The sequence below is a fragment of the Amblyomma americanum genome, chromosome 1 (genome assembly GCF_052857255.1).
Source record: "Amblyomma americanum isolate KBUSLIRL-KWMA chromosome 1, ASM5285725v1, whole genome shotgun sequence".
Lineage (NCBI taxonomy): Eukaryota > Metazoa > Arthropoda > Arachnida > Ixodida > Ixodidae > Amblyomma > Amblyomma americanum.
Genome location: NC_135497.1, coordinates 221,629,327 through 221,648,380, shown reverse-complemented (window position 1 = coordinate 221,648,380; position 19,054 = coordinate 221,629,327). Strand labels below are relative to the sequence as shown.

Sequence of the window (19,054 nt, the reverse complement as noted above, 5' to 3'; positions counted from 1 at the left end):
AACGCATCTATATGCACGTCTCGCAAGCGTCGTTGTGTCCTAAGACGCGCGATGTCGTTAGACAAGGTGAACAAAGTAAGTGCTGCAAAAAATAAAAAGGAGCAACGGAACAGAAGGAGCAACTTTTATCGCCTTCCCGTGCATTCCTTGCCTATGATAACCACTAATCAATCATTTAGAGCATTTTCCGCTACAATGTGACACCAACTAGCCCCACGGTGGCTGCTTCACCTTTTGTTGACAGACGTCGGAAACATGGTTTACGCGATACCTATACTTATCTGCCTGCAAAGCGAACGTTGAAGTGCGCTAAATGTTTACGCCGGTGTATGCACACACGGGTAAACTAATCTTAGCCAATGACACATTCCAATCGGCGATTAGGAGCAAGTTTCCCTGCCCCGCGAAACCGAAGATCGTGTTTCAATAGGCCATTTGGATTAAGATTCTCAGTTTTGATTGGACCTTCATGGATATCCTTAAACTTCGCAGATTCGGAGAGCGGCTCTGGATCGCCGATTTAAATGCGCCAAAGGATAAGATTTCTTCATCATTATAAAGCAGCGGATCCAGCTTTTCGTATAGAATGACGAAATCTGCGCAATCCGCGTAGTTCCACAGCTGAGAGTAAAAAGAAAAATCAATGCACCCGTAAAAATGTGGATCATCAAAGGTAGCTCGCCCACATTGTGCATTTACAATTGTTGCATCTGCTTCGAATGTGGAGGCCACGCATGAATATACGTGACGGTTGTGTTTCTGTTTTGGAGATTACAACGAGTGTTTTGCGGTGAATGTGTTAGCACGAACTCGAGCACCTTCTCGCGAAGCACATTTGTGAGCAGCTTCCCGAGAACCTTCGTCCTCTGTCCGACCCGCCCAACGTTCGCGGCTCTGCTCTCCCTCATACGTGCATCGTTCAAAGCACGACGCTCCGCCTCGGCTGCATCATAACTGCGGCGACTGCCACTGCGCAGGCGCGCAGGGTGCCGCACCATTTAGCCATTTCAACACGTTTGCTTTAGTGGCGTTTCAAGGCGTCTGACATCGGCCAGTGCTGTAAAGTAGGGTGCATGTACTATACTTGTAAGCGTGTACTGAATATAAATTGCGACCGAAGCAAGCGTTCAACATTTTCCCGTAAATAAGACCAAAGACGCGGCTTAATGCGCTATGCTCAGGCTGTAGTTGTCAGCAGCGAACCGGGTATAGCGTTTGGGCTAGAATGCACTGCCAAACTCCTTTATAACCATTGCGTTTATCCTGACCGCAACTCTGGTATGCTCTCAATTAGGGAGTAATTACTCATTAGCATCCACTCGAGCGTAGCCAAGCGACTACAAAGGAAAGAAGAAGCTGCGCAGTTGAAAAATTCGCCCTGGAAAGCTATATAGCTTTCCTTCATAACCCTGTGGCGGCACTCACGTGGATGCTAATTTGTAATTACGCCTTAATTGAAAATCTACTCCACCTTCACTAGTATGCTTTCTATGAAAAAAGACCCGACACTGTGAATAGTGAAACCCGAGGCACTAATTGCGCATATATGTTCCAACAAACACAACCATATTCGAGAATGTGGCGAATGAGTGTTTCATATGTAGAAAGTTTAGTGACTTGAGGAGCGACACACTGTTTAGCGATGTAAGTATCGTAGTCTTTTAAGGACATTATTAGAGATGGCATGAATGTATTTTTACGACGTGGCCTCAGCGACTCTCACGTCCAGCTTTTTCGGGAAAAAAATTTAAAAAATTGCAATATTGTAAGACATTGTTAGAGAAATACTGAAGGTAATGGTCTATTATTCTGATATGTAGCAAAATATTTCTTTTAAAGTTTCCAGCGATAGCATCAAACAGTTAAGACTGCCATAGAAAACCAATGGAGGGGGGGGGGGGGGGGGGGGCGGTTTTGTCGATAGCAAAAACGTGGATAGAAAAAAAAATACCAGACTGCGGTCGGAGTGATCTGCGGATATGTTGATTGTTAGAGTGAAATCATCATTATTTAAAAAAATTGCGTTTGTAAACCCGCTCAAAAATGCATTTATCCAGAATTGCTGGGCATGATTCATGCCGGAAACGCTGCTCCTTATAGTCGGCTAAGCTTAAATCCGAAAACCAGGTTTCAGCCACCATGACATATATGATGAATTCTGTGGAGTCTTCAAGAATGCAGCTTCCACAGCCAGCTGTTGCTTCCGCATTGCGCGTATAGCCTGTTCTCATGAATGCACTGTTTTCGATTATAAGGCTCCCAATGGTCCCGTGCTATAGGAACCTGCGGTTCGCTGCGGATTGAATTGTGTTCTTCACGAAAACGTTAACGACCGGCGGTTACCCTGTTTTCGATCAGTAAAAAGTGCGGCAGACCGTTCTGGTGACAAATAAAACATCAGGATACACCAAAACGTCGCTTATGCACTGTGCATGCATGGTGGAAGCCAACTAAAAGGACGATGCAACAGAGAAAAAAAGACGGACGGGACACGCCTCTTCTTTCGCTCTTGCACTGTCCTTATAGCTAGCGATCACCATGCAAACCTACCAACTCGCCTAATACGCTGTGTTAATGCCACGAAATACTTATGCGCTCTATTCTCGAACAGCATATGCATTGTAAAGTTGAACACGCCTGTGCTGTCCGCAGACCCCACCAAGCGTATCTAAATGCAGGCGCTCTAAAGCCTCTTCAAAAGCATGCGCACCGAGGTTCCTATCCATGCACGCCAAATACCCTCGTAATTGTCTGACAATGTCAGGACGTCATCACCAAAAGAAATAATAATATCTCTTGGCCCTTGCTGTTCCTCGTCGCATCACTAGCCTTCGCCTATTTCGCACATTTTTCAGAAGTCCCAATAGGTTATGCACCGTACACTGTTTCCCCGAATCGAGGATCCCACCGCGTGTGCATGCCCATTCGCACCAGACTATCAGCTGCCGCACTCCAAAATTCTCGCACCCTAACTGATGTGGCCTCTCACAAGATATCGCGTCAATAACCTGCCCCTCCTCACTACGCACGAGGAAAACAATGTTATACCATTTTTACTCGCGTAATGAACGCACTCGCATAACGAACGCACCCCCAGCATCCGCTGTCAAAAAGTATAATTTTTTCCCCTTCGCGTAATAAACGCACCCCTTTCTTGTGGCGTGCAGCCTGCTGGTGATGATAGTGAATTCTAGCCGGCGCCCTCTTTTGAACAGCGAAAAGACTGATCACTGCTACAAAGCGCCATCGGTCGAATGTCAAGATTACTACGGCAGGAACAGCCAATAAGAGTAGGAATGTATATGCGGCGGTATTTGAACCCGCCCTTACGAGTTAATAACATGAGTAGGTTCTGGGCACTGTTTGGAGAGCGCTAAACGCTGTCGACGTCGACTTGCAACAATATGCGCCAACGGAACGTCTGCAACATCTGATGAAAAAAATTCATGGCTGTATAACGCAAAACGATGTTGTAAGCTCACTCAGCGCAAGTGATGGAAGCTTTCACGTCCATGCCTTTTGTCGAAAGGTGAATTAACTTCCAGAGCAGTCTCGTAGAATTGAAGCTTCTTGGGCGAGCTGTTCGTTCATAACGGCTAAAAAGCGCGGAACTAAGAAGGGGCAATAAAGAGCACACAGCAACACAAGCGCTCACTTCCAACTGTTTTGTCTGTTGCTGCCAGGAAGAAAGAAAAGGAAAGTGCACAGGCCTGCTCACTGGCTCAAGCCGAGCCACAATCGCTACCACGTGCAGATAGTACGAGAGTTGAAAGATGGGATAGAAAGACAGGATAGTAAAGACGCGCTAAAGACAAGACCGATCCCGGCGGTAGTGCAGTACCGGGCCAACCGGTGGCGGGAGTGAAGCATCCTTCAAACTCTCCGCCACATTTCCAAAAATAAGTCTAAATTGGACCCGTAACAGATACTCTACGGGGTCCGGACATCGTCTCAGCTGTTTATATTTCTTGTCGACGCACGGTATACGTACACACGCGAAGCGCTAGAATAGAAAGGAAAACGAACGCCCACCAGGGTGATGAAAACAGTAAAAAAGCTCAATTCTTTGTTGAAATCCGTTCACATCAAAACGTGCATTCTTTTTTTTTCGATAGTTCAAGTGATGCTCCTGTTTCATGCGCACGCATTCTTTTTTGCGTTCGCGTTTCGTGCGTGCACATGCGCCGTGCATCGGAAAGAAATGTAAACGGTTAGGACTTGGAAGTCAGCGCTTCTGTTGCTGTGTTCTTTTCTTCTCCCGTCTTGGTTTCGCGCTGTTTATCGGTCTTGAAAGAATCGTGAGTGGGGAAGTAAATTTTACTCTGGCTAGCTTCATGATAAAATGCCCGGTATATGGTGTGTATTTTATTCTTTGCTGACTAGCTTATGTAAGGGGTGCCACTATAGCAAGTTACACAAAAGCAATTCAACAGAAAACAAAAAATTAATGTAGATTAGCTCAGATAATCCAGGATATACAAAGCGAAAGATGTCGGCGTTCATTGTGTTCATTGGCGTTGGCGTTGACAATGTACTAGACGGCGATGCCTTCGAGGAAAGGAAAGGCGCATAACTGGCTCCCTGGATATGCGGACGCCTCATTTGTGTTTTATAACATGTGGCGGTGTTGAGAGAGCGAGATGTGGCCAGAATGCATTAGCGCTGCATGCCACCTCCCAGCGTGGTTGGGACGGCGCGCTGACTATCCAGTGTGCGGAACGCAATCAAAGCAGGCTTCTGCAGTTGAACTATCAAGCCACGTATATGGAAGCGAAATTGATGTCTCCACAGAGCCACGGAGCCGGTTTGCGCCTTCCGTGAAAATGAACGTCCCCTGCAAAGTTGTCAACGCCGAAGAACTCTATGAACGCCGTCAACTCACTTGCTTTGTTTGGTTTTTGAGGAAAGGAGAGAGATAGAGAGAAAGACAGAAAGGCAGGGAGGTTAACTAGGCAGCGCCCGATTTGCTACCCTACACGTGGGAAGGGGAACGGAGGGAGAGATAGAAAGGAGAGAGAACAAAGGGATATGATCACTTTTCCATACGTCCGTTGGCCGTTACTTGCAGGGTACACAGGGCACACACTGATTTTTCACAATCTCGCACTCAGTCCTGAGTCCTTCAAGAACTTGAAAAGTGCTTGCAAAGCTGTCCTCTGCGATGAAGGCTTACTCCACGGACCCAGAATCTTGGCAAAGGAAAGGAAATGGCACAGTAACCGTCTCACATATCTCGGTGGACACCCGAACCTCGCCGTAAAGGAAGGGATAAAGGAGGGAGGGAAAGAAGAACGAGATCAGGGAACACCAGTGGCTCAATGCTACTAGTGGTGCATGCGCAGTAGTCACTAGGGAGTGAGAGAGAGAGAGAGAGAAAGAGTCGGCGGCGGCCACCTGCGCCGTGCGTGACGTCACTCGTGCTCCGATATACGCCAGCTCGCGCGAAGCGCGGTATTGACTAGCGTAGTGAAGCTTTTCGCTTCAAAATCCGGCAGAGACACTTAAGACTGCTTACATGTGGTAATGCGAAAGCATTACTGTCCCTGGGTGCACTGTTTACGCGTAATATTTGTACATACATTAAATTTCTCTTCTACGAGTTTGTGTTTGCGTATTGGTTGCGCACCAGACGGCAAACTTTCGGACACTCTCGCTGCATGGCGATGAGATTAGCCGAGTTTGCATGTCGTGGACGCAAGACGTACACGTTTGGTCGTTTGGAACGCCCACACACACGCGCGCGCGTATGACACCACCCGGACCACTGTACAACGAACGGTTGCACCACAGTTGTGATACAAAATCCTGGGACGGCATACAATTGAAGGTGCATATGTCGTCGGTCGGTTTGAATCCCTATCGCAAGCTAGCCTCCAATTTCACTATAACATGCAAACTATACGCAACGAGAAATCGTATGGCACCACCCGAAACGCTGTATGATGATGGGTTGCGTCACAAATTTGGTACGAATGTCGGGAAAACTGGCGCCATATGAAGATCGGAAAGTGGCGAGTATATATAGACGTAAGACATCTGAAATAACATGTCCGGACTCTGTAGAATATCTGTTACGGGTCCAATTGGACTTATTTTTGACAATGCGGCGGAAAGTTTGAAGGTTGCTTCACTTCCGCCGCCGGTTGTCCCGGTATTGCACTGCCTCCGGGATCGGCCTTGTCTTTAGCGCGTCTTTACTATCCTGTCTTTCTATCCCATCTTTCAACTCTCCTACTATCTGCACGTGGTAGTGATTGTGGCTCGGCTTGAGCCAGTGGGCAGGCCTGTGCACTTTCCTTTTCTTTCTTCCTGGCAACGACAGACAGACGGACAGACAGACAGACAGACGGACAGACAGACAGACAGACATCTAAAATAACTGTCTGTTCGGCTTGCTGTGTGCGTCATAAGGTTGCCTGATTACGTCACCCCGTTTGTCTTGCCATCGCTGGGATTTTCTGTACCATCTGCGATGGGACTGTAGTCGGATACAACTCTAGAACGAAGCGGAATTTTCCCTGTCAAACGACCCCCTTCCATCCAATGGCGTCGGCCGATTCTCATGAACCTGCTAGCGTGACAACGCAGAGGGTGGCGTAACAAGGGAGGGGGGAGATTATCCCCGACCATAGAGGGGGAGGGCACTCATATCCCCTTTATATTGCCACTCCGATGCATTGCTCACGGGGCTCATGATAATGGACCGACGCCGTTGGGTGGAAGGGGTCCTTTGACAGGGAAATTCCGCTTTGTTCTAGAGTTGTATCCGACTATAGTAAAGCTTTCGCATAAAAAATATTTCTAGCTTACATTCACTAACGATGAAGCACAAAACATCCGCAATAAAGTGCTCATGCTGGACTTGGAGTTTCAGCTGAGCGTAGGGGTGCGCCAAGTGGAGCCTCCGCCGCGGTAGCTCAGTGGTTAGGGCGCTCGACTACTGATCCGGAGTTCCCGGGTTCGAACCCGACCGCGGCGGCTGCGTTTTTATGGAGGAAAAACGCTAAGGCGCCCGTGTGCTGTGCGATGTCAGTGCACGTTAAAGATCCCCAGGTGGTCGAGATTATTCCGGAGCCCTCCACTACGGCACCTCTTGTTCCTTTCTTCTTTCACTCCCTCCTTTATCCCTTCCCTTACGGCGGAGTTCAGGTGTCCAACGATATATGAGACAGATACTGCGCCATTTCCTTTCCCCAAAAAACCAATTATTATTATTATTAGTAACTTGGCAGCTTTAAACTTAATAATAACAATTGGTTTTTGAGGAAAGGAAATGGCGCAGTATGTCTCATATCTCGTTGGACACCTGAACCGCGCCGTAAGGGAAGGGATAAGGGAGGGAGTGAAAGAATAAAGGAAGAAATAGGGGCCGTAGTGGAGGGCTCCGGAATAATTTCGACCACCTGGGGATCTTTAACGTGCACTGGCATCGCACAGTACACGGGCGCCTTAGCGTTTTTCGCCCATAAAAAAACGCTAAGGCGCCCGTGTGCTGTGCGATGTCAGTGCACGTTAAAGATCCCTTTCGTTATTTTTATTTTTGATTTATGATATATTTCAATACCTCAAGTACCCATGAACAGAATCAATTGCAGGAATCTGTGGTGCACTATTCACGGAGGAGAATGATGATGTGCCGTATCAAAAGCACATGCAGCAACCTAGGGTGTCTCGATAGGAAGCTGAATCTGGTGCTGTGTGGCGGTATACTGTATATTCGAGGTCGGGCACCGTGTCGTACCCGCCGCGGTGGCTCAGTGATTAGGGCATTCGTCTCCTGATCCGGAGTTCCCGGGTTCGAACCCGACCGCGGCGGCTGCGTTTTTATGGAGGCGAAACGCTAAGGCGCCTGTGTGCTGTGCGATGTCAGTGCACGTTAAAGATCCCCAGGTGGTCGAACTCATTCCCGAGCCCTCCACTACGGCACCTCTTTCTTCCTTTCTTCTTTCACTCCCTCCTCTATCCCTTCCCTTACGGCTCGGTTCAGGTGTCCAACGATATACGAGACATACTGCGCCATTCCCTTTCCCCAAAAACCAATTATTATTATATCACCGTGTCGAAGCCAGCGTTCACCAAGAGCGACGGGAAGCAGAACCGGAATCACGACCAAGCCCAAGCTACTCAGCGCTCACAGCCGATTTCACTGGCGCCGACGCAGCTTCTGAACCAGGCTAGATTCCACAAACGGGCTGTACCTAATTTACCGCACATCAGTCCACTTCAAAGGAGCACCACAGCACAATCTCGCTCAAGAGGTGCCTCGTCCTCTCCTCTGGTGGTTTGAAATCCTCTTCATATTCTTCTGCGTAAGAAGGCCCAACCGCTGTTGCCCGGCTTCCTTAAAATGCCCCGAACAGTCACTGGGAGGCAATGAACGGCGGAAGCCGTAGCAAGCGATGGCAAACAAGAAAGCGCACAAAACTATCAGAGCGGCAAAGACAACGTCATGTCGAGTTGCGCGCCCCGCGGGGAGGAATAACTGAAAATCCGAGCTTGATGACGTGTGACTTGGAGCACCGCCCGCACCGGTAGGAAGCCCGGTTTTTATTGCGGTAGAAATGGCGGGAGGAGAGGAAAGGCCGGCAATGGCAGTGAAAAGCAGGAGAGAAGGAGGCGAAAGACCGCCTGTGCTACTCCATGGCCAACCTTTAGGGAAGCAGTTCCGGCGTACGGGACCACTCCTTGCTGATTCATTTTGTTTTTATTTTTGTGCGTGTGTTCTGCTCTAGTCTATGTAGAGTCTGGGTAATAGAATCTTCAGTTGGTACCTTCGCGCATTACTGCTGTTCAGATATCACTCTCTCGAAACATGCTGGTGACGTCATCCGTCACGTCATTTCAGAAAGTGTGGTGCGCTAGTTTTAGGTGTTTTTTGTGCTGATGAAAGCCGTCTGTCTGAGTCCACCTGGTGATACGGGCTTGACTATAGGGACATGGGCCGCTGATTGCGCTGCTAGCTGTACCTCAGCCAACATTATGAAAGCGAATGATTACGTCACGAAAACAGTTCAGCCCGACGCCAATGGCTTCGCCAATTTTTTTGTTTAATGCGTTATTATTACAAGGGTCTGCGCAAGCGGAAATGGAGACCGCTGTCTGTCGGTAGCCAGTGGACAGCAGGTTGCCCACAACTCGGCGGGCCACCTGCCCACCGTGGCAGGTAGCAGTATGCCACCTCGGATATAACGAACTTTCGTGAGTTATCTCCGCTATAACGAAGCCAAATACCACCTCAGATATAAAGAACTTCCGTGTCTGACCTCAGATATAATGAACTTAAGTGTACAACATCGAATATAACGAAGTTTAGTGTATCAATCTCAGATATATGAAGCGTTTGGCTGCTAACGCATTGGAACGGTCCACCGCGGACCGCCTAAGAGTTTTTATTTTTGCCTTTTACAACTGAACGAGACCTCTGCCTCGTGGCCGTATGGTTCACAACTGCCTTTTTTCTGCTTATTCAAGAACATAGAACCATATAATCAAACTTTCCACCTAAAAAAAATCAAGAATTGGGCTAATTGGAATCTATTGGTGTTCTCTCAACGCAGAAGGACGTTTTTCAACTGAAGGTTTACGCAGACTTTCATCGCGTCAATAAAATGTGAGCAGGGCTTTCTTAAACAATAGTAATAGCTGTCCCGTACCTGCACATTTAGAGCATGAGCAAGCTATCATGCTTTCAGTGTTTTCTTGTCCCCTTCGTTCGGAATATTAAGCGCAGCCTTTGTCATAAGTAAACAGCCCAGAAGGGGCTTGCTTCTAAGCCGTGCAATGAAGCTCCTGTAGTATCCGTGCAAGGCCTAACTTCCGGAGGGGTCTTTACTTTTGACGGGGGCTGTACACTATTCTACGCATTTTTTCAATAAACTTTCAGTTTAAGGAAAGCGCCTGTCTCATCGTCACTTTTCCTTGGTATTTCAACAAAATGCCTGTAAAAAAGAAATCTAATTCACTGCCCCTTCAAGAGGGCTTTCTGACAGCGGTCTAAACTTGTAGTTCATTGCCCGCGCCGCATTGATGGCAAGCAAGTAATATGAGTTCTCGCTTTGTCTTCTTTTGGCGCAGCTTACAAAACGGAGCTTATTTTTTTTTTAGCTCCCTGTAAAAGCTAGGCGCTACCAGTACTGTGAAGAAGTGAACATTAATTTCTACGCTGTGCTATAACACTCCTCGAGACGATAAGGAATAACCGCGAATCCGTCGCTGCGGCTGAGTGATCCCAAGGTCGTGGGACCGAATCCCGGCCGCATTTCGATGGAGGGGAAGTGCAAAAACACCCCTGCGTTGTGTGATTCCAGTGCACGTTAAACAGCTTTGGGTGGTAGAAATTAATCCTGAGCCCTCCACTACGGTGTCCGTCCTAGCCCACGTACGTGCAGCTTTTGGGACGTTACGCACCTAATAACATAACAAGCAGCGCAAGTATGTTCCTTCACAACGCCTTAGAGCACACACTTAGCTCAATTACGCCGCGTTTCCGCTTGATAAGAGAACGTCATATGAAATTTAACGCTCTTTGTACTCCATCGGCGCGAAGCGACTATCTTCTTTATATTGTTGTTGCCATCAGTGGCAGCCTCTTCTCGTTGCCTGTAACGCGCGACTAATGAATTCACTGAATGTGGACAATGCTCGCAGTCAGATCACGTCCGCTTCCACTCCGGGCAAACGGAATAGAAGGACGAAGATCTTACTTCGACAACTCCTCTCCAAGCAGCCACTGCTGCTCAAAAATACCTCGGAAAGGACATGATGCTGGCTGGAAGCGGAAAGCTGTCCACAGCAGGTGTACTTCAGTGTAGCTGGGAAAGGTACTCACCGTCTTCGACGAGGGCGCGAACCGAGGCCTGCTTCTCGGGCGTCTGTTCTTCCCACCAGCGGGTGAAGAAGGCCATCTCGACGTAGATGAAGCGCCGGTCGCGGTTCGCCTCCAGCTCCTCCACCACCGAGTCCAGGATGGTGCGCACGTCTGTCCAACAGGGAGGAGGGAAAAAAGAATTAATTTGTGTGTGTGTGTGTGTGTGCGTGTGCGTGTGCGTGTGTGTGTGTGTGTGTGTGTGTGTGTGTGTGTGTGTGTGTGTGTGTGTGTGTGTGTGTGTGTGTGTGTGTGTGTGTGTGTGTGTGTGTGTGTGTGTGTGTGTGTGTGTGTGTGTGTGTGTGTGTGTGTGTGTGGCTACCCGCTACCTTGGGTGGAGTGCATCTGGCAGGCACTCATCTCAGGTGAAGATAGCAGTCTACGAATACAGCTCAAGAGGAAAGTATACAAGAGCTGTATCTTAGCGGCACTGACGCACGCGGCAGACACGTGGAGGCTAACGAAGTGAACAGCACTTAAATTGAGAAAAGTGCAGATGGCTATGGTAAGGAAAATAGTAGTTTTAGCAGTAAGAGACAGGAAGAGAGCAGGATGGGTCAGGGAACAAACGCGAGTTAATGATATCCTGGAGTTGAATTCAACAAGAGGAAATGGGCATGGACAGGACATATGTTATGCGAAGGCAAGATAACCGAGGTTCCTTTAGGGTAACGAAACGGATTCTAAGAGAGGCCAAGCGTAGCAGTGAACGTCAGAGGGTCAGGTGGGCGGATGTGATTAAGAAGTTCGCGGGGATAAGGGAGCCGCAGCTGTCGCAGGAAAGTGTTAATTGGAGAGATATGGGAGACGCCCCTGTCCTGCAATGGACACAGTTAGGCTAATGACGATGACGATTTCTTGAGACTGTTCGGACTAGCGTTGATTCAAGGTTCTCTATTCAGTCTCGTTCGACTTCGCGTTCAAGGACAGTACGTGTCGGCTAGTCAGGAGTACGGGGGAGATGGCCTCTCGCCAGATGCGGCGACGAGCAGGGTTTGCCCCATTTCTGAGTCTTATTAGATCGTCAGCCTCGTTTCACTGTATCCAACATCGCGCCCATATATCCCCTACCGTACGCTTTCTCAGGAAGACTACAACCGACTCCTAAACCTTTAGTGCAAATATGAATACAATGAGATGCACCAGAAAATTGTTCGATAGGAGAACTCACATGTTCCTTCTTATGGGCACTTTTTTTTTAGAGCGGAAGCTCTACGCTTCTCATGCAAAACATCAAGGTCATGTCGCTCCGAAGAATGACCTTCAAGCGGCGGAGCGGGGGTGTGGATGTGACGTCAAACCATGGGACTCGCCGCACCTCGGCGCAGCCGGGGCGTTCGCTCGCTTTGGCAACTGCGTTGAACAACGTGATTCAACGCTCACCTCGTAGTTGCTCTGAACCACGTGACTCGCCGTTCTTCTGTTCAGATAACAAGCGCGAAGGGTCGCTTGGCGTTCCCAGATAGCCATGGAGGAGTTGTGCGCTGGAACCAGCTCTTCGGGTGTGTATCGTATAGACAGCTGATTGAATCTGACGATTCTAATGATCAAGAGGGTCCACAGGGCGCATTGGCGAAGGATAGAGCGAGGATACGTTAAACCATTCACAGCAAACCGTGTCTGACCATGCTTAACCTAACTTCCACTCTGTAAAATAGGTTCAGCCGTGTTGAACCAGAGCCATTTTTTTGTTTAATTTTACGAATGCAGTGAAAGTTCGATCATATATCATTGCACCACCCCATTCGAAGCGGAGTTAACAAGCATAGCTCGAGACACGGCGTCACGATGAATGGTGAATCAACATTTATTAAGCCCGAAATAAATCGGTGGTGCACGCAGGCACCAGACGGGGTGGTTCCCTATTTACGGGACCCATATGTTTCCAGCAGCTCCTGGCGCCTGTCCGTCAGTGCGAGCTGAATCGGTAGGGCGGGGCTGGATAACAATGTCTCCCATCGCACAAGGGGTTGGAGATTGGGGGTGTTGGCGGGAAGGGGAGGAGGGGGTGGGATGGGGGGTCTTGAGTTTTGTGCACTCTACCAAGACGTGCGGCAGCGTGCCCTTTTCTCATTTGCAGAAAGGACGGAGCGTATCGTGTTCCGCAGGTACATGCGGTTCATCAGTACAGGATGTCCAAGCGATCTCGCCTATGCTCGACGTACAGGCGTAAAAAAAAAAAGCATGGCCGCTGCTGTCAGTCAATTCCAAGCGCTCGAAACGAACAACGTGCATTCTTCTTTTCTGTTTTTCTGCGCTAAACATGAGCCACTATTGGCACTGATATTTATTTTTGCTTTGTTTGATCCCCAAAAGCATGCAAGCTGCGGTGCTCAGGCAAAATCCGTCGGCTCCTGGATCTGGCTTTGAGTTTGCAGTCTCACTAGAAGCTGATTATTTATCTCTTGGATTCTGTTTATATTTGCAAGCACAACTCCTCACTCTCCTCCTTTCCTTTTAGAGCGAAAGCTTGACTCCGTGGGGTACATCTTGAGATATCGATGTGAATGAGGCAATGACCTTGCCTCGCAAGGTCAAACCGAGCTTAAATGTGTGGTGGTATGGCCCAGGCTATGGTGGCATGGCCACGTGATCATATGACTATGACCACTGGGTACCTGACCTTTGACCTTGACACTTGATTTGAGGGAACACCGCAATGAAACACGAACACACAAAGAAAGGACAAGAAAACGACAAGAAAAGAAGCGCTCGTGGGTGTTGTTTCTTTGTGTTTCCGTGTTTCATCGCGCTGTTTCTTCCTTTTAAATGCATTACCAACTAGCCCTGAACCTTGCTCTTCTGATTTGAGGCAGTTGGCATCGCGTGGTTATCAATCAATCAATCAAACACGTCAGTGTGTCACGTGGTTCTGGCTGGTGCATAAAATCCCGCTCACACAGCCGCTATGGATAAGGAGCACGCTGATCCATCTATAGGGCTGCTTTCTATCGGAGACATCAAGTTGACTCGGATCATCCTGCTGATACAGCTCGTCGGCAACAGTCACTGGAAAGACAGAGGGCAAAGAAACGTGCTCAGCTGGGTGACGAAGCCTATGGTGTGCAATAATAAAGCATTCAAACCAACCGAACCGAGTCTCACCATGCTTAACAGAGCTTTCGTTCGTACAACTAGATTGAAGCAACGTTGAACCCCAGCCATTTTTTACACGCACGCTCTCGCTCCTCGTCTGGCGCTCCGTTGCCTGCGACGAAGTAGGCTTCTCCGCACACCACCTTCACCCGCAGCTCTTTCTCCTTTTAGCCTAAGCTGACCGTCGCAGCGACTTGCCTTTTCAGCCGCTAAATAACCCAGAGAAAACGACCGAGTCGAGTGCCACTCGCGTCATTGCACTCACGCCCTCCGAGAAGGCGGCGATCATCGCGTACCTTCGCCTTCATCGGACTGCGCCTTGTAGCAAAATAAAGGGGCGCTGGAGCTCTACCATCCAAAGCGACCGCCATCTGGACGCGCAGCGGAAGGCGCTCGCCCCATTCCCGCGGTAGGATCGAATCTCGGCGCAGCCGCTCTCGACGCCAACGGCGCATTTGTCGGCGCGAGCTCGACGCGCATGTTCAATGCGGCACCAGAGCGCGCTCGTTCTCGCACCCTTTGCCAAACAGTAAGAAGAATCTCTTTAGGGACGAGGGACGCATTCGCCGTGACACTGACGGCCAAGAGCGTGGACGGCCGTCACAGCTGCCGAACGGTGCGCGCGGCAAATCCCAGAGTCAACATAAATCTGGTTCGGTGCTGAGGGTATGTGCGATCTGAGGGATATATTTCGGGCCAGACACATCTCATCTTTATTTTCAATCTGGGAGCGCATACTTTGCCTTTCTCTTTTCCCGAGGGCACTGTCAACACATTTATAGTCGGGAAGGCGGAGAAGGGTGCTGACGGCGTCCTCCAGACTTTTATGAGCCGCGCTCTAGATTTTATCTTCGTACGTCTGGAATTGCACGTATGAAAGACGGTTCGCTAGCAACACACAAGAGACGACAAGGCTCAGAACGCGGCTTGCTCCGGGCGTCAGCGTGTCGCTCCTTCAGCGGCGCTGTGAGGTTGATGCGTAATATTATAGTATATTCCGCATGGCCGCAGGTTTTGGAGATATAAAAGTGACAGAAGACTTGCCAAGCACCGATATTTTGATTTGCTGGCTTTTGATTCCAGAACAAGCCGTGCAAATACACGCCCAGTACCGTGGACACAGGGCAGCGGTGTGCGTGCCTCATGTTGTGTTCTCCGGTGCGCTCGCTGCGTGCTTCGAGATGAAAATGTCTCTGTCGGTTTGGTTGCGCAAGCCGCCTAAACTTTCATGAACTTCGTGGTCCGTATGCTCATCCACGTAGATGCTCATCCATGCAGATGGACGAAACATGCAGACTGGCGAAGGCTCACGAAGCCCCATCATCTTGCTTGCTTAAAAGAAAACGCCGCAGAAGATGGAATCCCCCTGGCGTCACTTACGCAACTTCACTAGAACTTAGATTCGGCAAGAAAATAGAAATGGGGTATTGTGTCCTTTTTTCCCCCGACGTTTCTGCTCCAAAAGCGAACAGGGAAAGAAGCACAACGCTCACCTTTATCGGCAGACAAAGCGTACAATAATGAAAAAAGAAACAGAAGCATGGTATGCACCAGGACATGGTATAACAGGCAAGAAAGAGGCGACACAGCCAGCAACTTGCAAGGGGCGATCTCAAGGGGCACCTAGATGGGCTGGTTACGAACGGCAGCGACATGCTAATTCACTAACTTGGAAACGTGTGCTGGCGCTGCGGCCGGCAGGACCCAGAACAGGGGCGCTCCTGAAAGCGCGCCGAAGATGCCGTGCTCACAACTCCCACTCTAAGGATCATGAATGCCTGAGACAAGTTGCGCAACGAAAGTCGGCGCCGCATGGTCGATTTGCTTGACAGAGAGGATCAGACAGGGAAAAGAAGCAGGGATGCACGGCGGCGCAGGCCAGAGTGAGCGCCTTCGGTGTCGGTGCCGGGAAGGCACCCTCGGCCTGCACCGCCGGCAGACGGTTCCGAAGTGCGTCGAGCTCGGCTATAAGCTGCAATGGTGTGCCCGGCTGTCCTCTCTCTGGATTCCATTCTTTTTCCGCAGGCCCGCGTAGATTTCCGAGCACTTCCAAGGGCTTTCTTTTCAGGTTGGCGCAGGTGCTCGCAGGGCAGATCCGCCGCAATCCCTCCTTTCTACGCCTTCATCCGTCTATTTCGCTTCAGCGCCTCGGGTCGCCTACGCCTAGCGTTTTAAGAATCACTCGGCCTCGTCCCAGGTCTTCGAGTCTTCAGGATGGGGAGAAGAGGACGGTGGGAGCCAAGACGCGGTGTCTTTTTTGAGTAGCACAATAAAAAGTGAGATCTGTCTCAGTATTACTTTTGTTGCTGCAGCGCAGGAAGTGGTGGACAGTAATAATAAAAACGGAAAGAAAGCAGGTGAAGCAAAACGTAATAGCGCCAGTATTTCGCAATTACATCGTAACAGCAAGTTGCTGGTGACACACCACTTCCCCAAAGATGAAGCAGAGGTCGTATTTTGTAAGCTTTCGTTTCCTGATCCTTTTGTTTGCCCCGCATTTGGTACTGTATATATAGCCGGCGAAAAGCACTGGCTGTTAGCTATCGACCTTGACGTCACCGGCGGCAGCTGTAAATCATAAAGGGAGCAAAAAGTAGCATTGGCATTTGGATCGTTAAAAAACTTATAAGGCTCGTTAACCACATTCTTAAAGCAGAAAATGCGATAGCATTTAGATTGCCTGCTATGGCGTCTACAAAGAATGTCTGATGTTCTTTCGATTTTTCTGCCAAAACTCCGGTTGGAACCGGTTGCATTGCCCTTATATGGTATACATGAGGCATCACATTCTAGAGTGTTCAAGTACCTTTTATTGGGACCCGCTAAACCATCTTAATTCATCCACTGATCCACATTAATTCATTTTCTGGGATGGGCCAATTTCCAAATTTCGGGGTTACGTGCTGTTGATGACGTCACACGACTTAAGCGGTTCAGTGATGCGCCACCGCTCCGGCAGGTGGCTGTTTCAGTCGCCAGTGGGGCTTGTGAGACCCAGGTTGCTCTTCCCGACATCCAGTTCAGGCTCATGCGCAGCGCCGCGGTGGGCATGCAGGTGGCGATTGCATTGAATTTATTTGAATTAATTTAATTCTCACATCCCAAATGGGCAGGCAGCTCATAACCCGGTGGGCAGGTTGCCACGTGCCATGGTGGCCACGTTTTGACGACGTCGCAAGGTGATCACGTCACCCCTCTTAACCAATCAGGGAATTTCGTGACAGAGAAGCGGGAATTTTTTTCAGATGACAACCTAAATGTTGTCGTACTAAAAATACGGTACCTTGCCTAGGCTAATGTAATAATATCGTACCCATTCTACCTGGTCTTTTTTTTCTGTCCTTAGTCTTTGTGTGGAGCGTCAGCACGCCACCGTTTATCACCAGGAAGAGCTAGTTGGTTGGGACAACGCCTCCTCTATTATCAATGCCTCTCAGATCATCAGCGTTCCAAAGGGAGCAGCGCGGACGCCTCGTCCACCGGCCATCCGCGATGCGGCCCGCTCCGGCAGAGTGTCTCTGCGCTCCGGTGGGAGATCCACGTTTCGTTACTCTGGCAAGGCGATGCTGAGCTTCCCGCGTCATCCTCGAAGCGGCGCAGTGCGGCGGGCTTGCTTGACCAGACTGAACATTGGTAGGCAGAAAAGCCAGCCAACAGGGAAGCACAGGAGAGAGGGGCAGGAAAGGAGAGAGGGGCAGGAAAAAGGGCCACAAATGGGCTTCTACCGCACGAGGCGGATTTAACGTTGTTGACGAAGGAACTTATCGCTGATCCATCAGAACTGTGGTCAAGACCCTTTTCCCAAGCATCTCACCCAGAATAGCCGAGCACCAGGCCGGGGGAAATCTTGTACCCATTAAAAACCGGTGGGTACCCGGCGGCACTGGGGATCGAACCCAGCACCTCCCGAATGCGAGGCGGATGCTCTACCACAAGGCCATCGCTTCGGTAAAGGGGCTCGACGGACTACTACCTCCTCGTGGTGAGGCCTGGGTAATGCTAAGAGTAGTCCAAGAGAAATGGAGATTGTGTTGCATAAGTTCTCCGTCTCATCAGCCGGGCTCGGTTGGCGTGAGCCTGTAAAGCAAGCCGAAGGCTGACTGAGGTTGGGTTCTCAGTAACATGGGTGAGCTCTCACCCGGGACGGCCCTACTGAAAATAGGGCTAATTCGTGCTCACTAAAGGGGGTACGGCGCCTCGGGGCCGACGGTTTTTGGAAGGTGGTGATCCGCGGCCCCAACCAGAACATTGGCAGTTTCGCTGATGATGGGCTGGATTGACTGGGCCGTCTGTTCTCGGTGGCCGAACCGGAGGGTTTGGCTCCCTGGACGTAGTCTAAGTCTGCGACCGGGGCTGTGGAGTACGTGAGATGCTCCCAGGCAGGGTAACCGTGGGAGGGGTAGCGTCCTCCTGCAACCAGCGGGCGGCGGGCCTCGGCGATGAAGGCCCTAGGCGTAACGCCGGGAGCAGTTGCGTGCTCCTGTAGCCCAGTCTATTGGGGGCGACTGTCATTGGTGAACCTGGGAAGGGCTGTAGTGACCCTCTCCCTCTCACCGAAAGCGTGTGAGTTCATACGCCACAGCAGCTTAGGGATAGGCTGCTGTGGCTAAGTCTCAAGCGAATACGCTGCAGCGAAATCCCCGCTGACAAAAGTCATCAGGGGTAGGGGCGTCCCTGTGTAACCCGAGCCCTACCATCACTCGGGAGCGCTGCTTGGGTCTGTCCTCGGTCCCCCTCCGGGCAACCAGGGCCATCTCTGGTAAACGCTGAGGCGTGCGGGCGTCTCAGTAGGCGAAGAGACCGAGGGCGAAGCGAAAGCAGGACTGGCGCTTGCGTCCCTTGAGAGCCTGTGAGTAGTACTGCTGTGAGACCATAGGAGTGTGGGATGAAGCCCACACTCGCACTTCCCGGTACGTAGGCGGTAGGTCCTGACTTAGTACACCAGGGCCGGCGTCAAAGCCAAGACGCTTAATAAAATTTGGTAGAATCGGGCTCTCGCTTGGAGTGCGGCACGAAGAGATTACACGAAGTCGAAGGCTCTTCGGCGTCTGGCAGCGGTGCGCAGCACGGAAGCGCACGACGGGGAGTAGCGAC

The 19,054-nt window shown here is 50.1% G+C and overlaps 1 protein-coding gene and 2 pseudogenes across 1 annotated transcript in view; 1 reads left to right on the top strand and 2 right to left on the bottom strand.

The window, feature by feature from the left end:
* Positions 1-19,054, bottom strand: part of LOC144114660 (lysosomal alpha-mannosidase-like) — a 346,286-nt gene that overhangs the window by 60,453 nt on the left and 266,779 nt on the right. Inside the window, exon 3 of the mRNA XM_077648538.1 lies at positions 10,829-10,978. Coding sequence (XP_077504664.1) covers positions 10,829-10,978 — 150 coding nt within the window. The remainder of the gene's footprint in view (positions 1-10,828; positions 10,979-19,054) is intronic.
* Positions 3,808-3,947, bottom strand: LOC144116784 (U2 spliceosomal RNA; annotated as a pseudogene).
* LOC144116810 (U2 spliceosomal RNA) lies at positions 6,065-6,185 on the top strand (annotated as a pseudogene).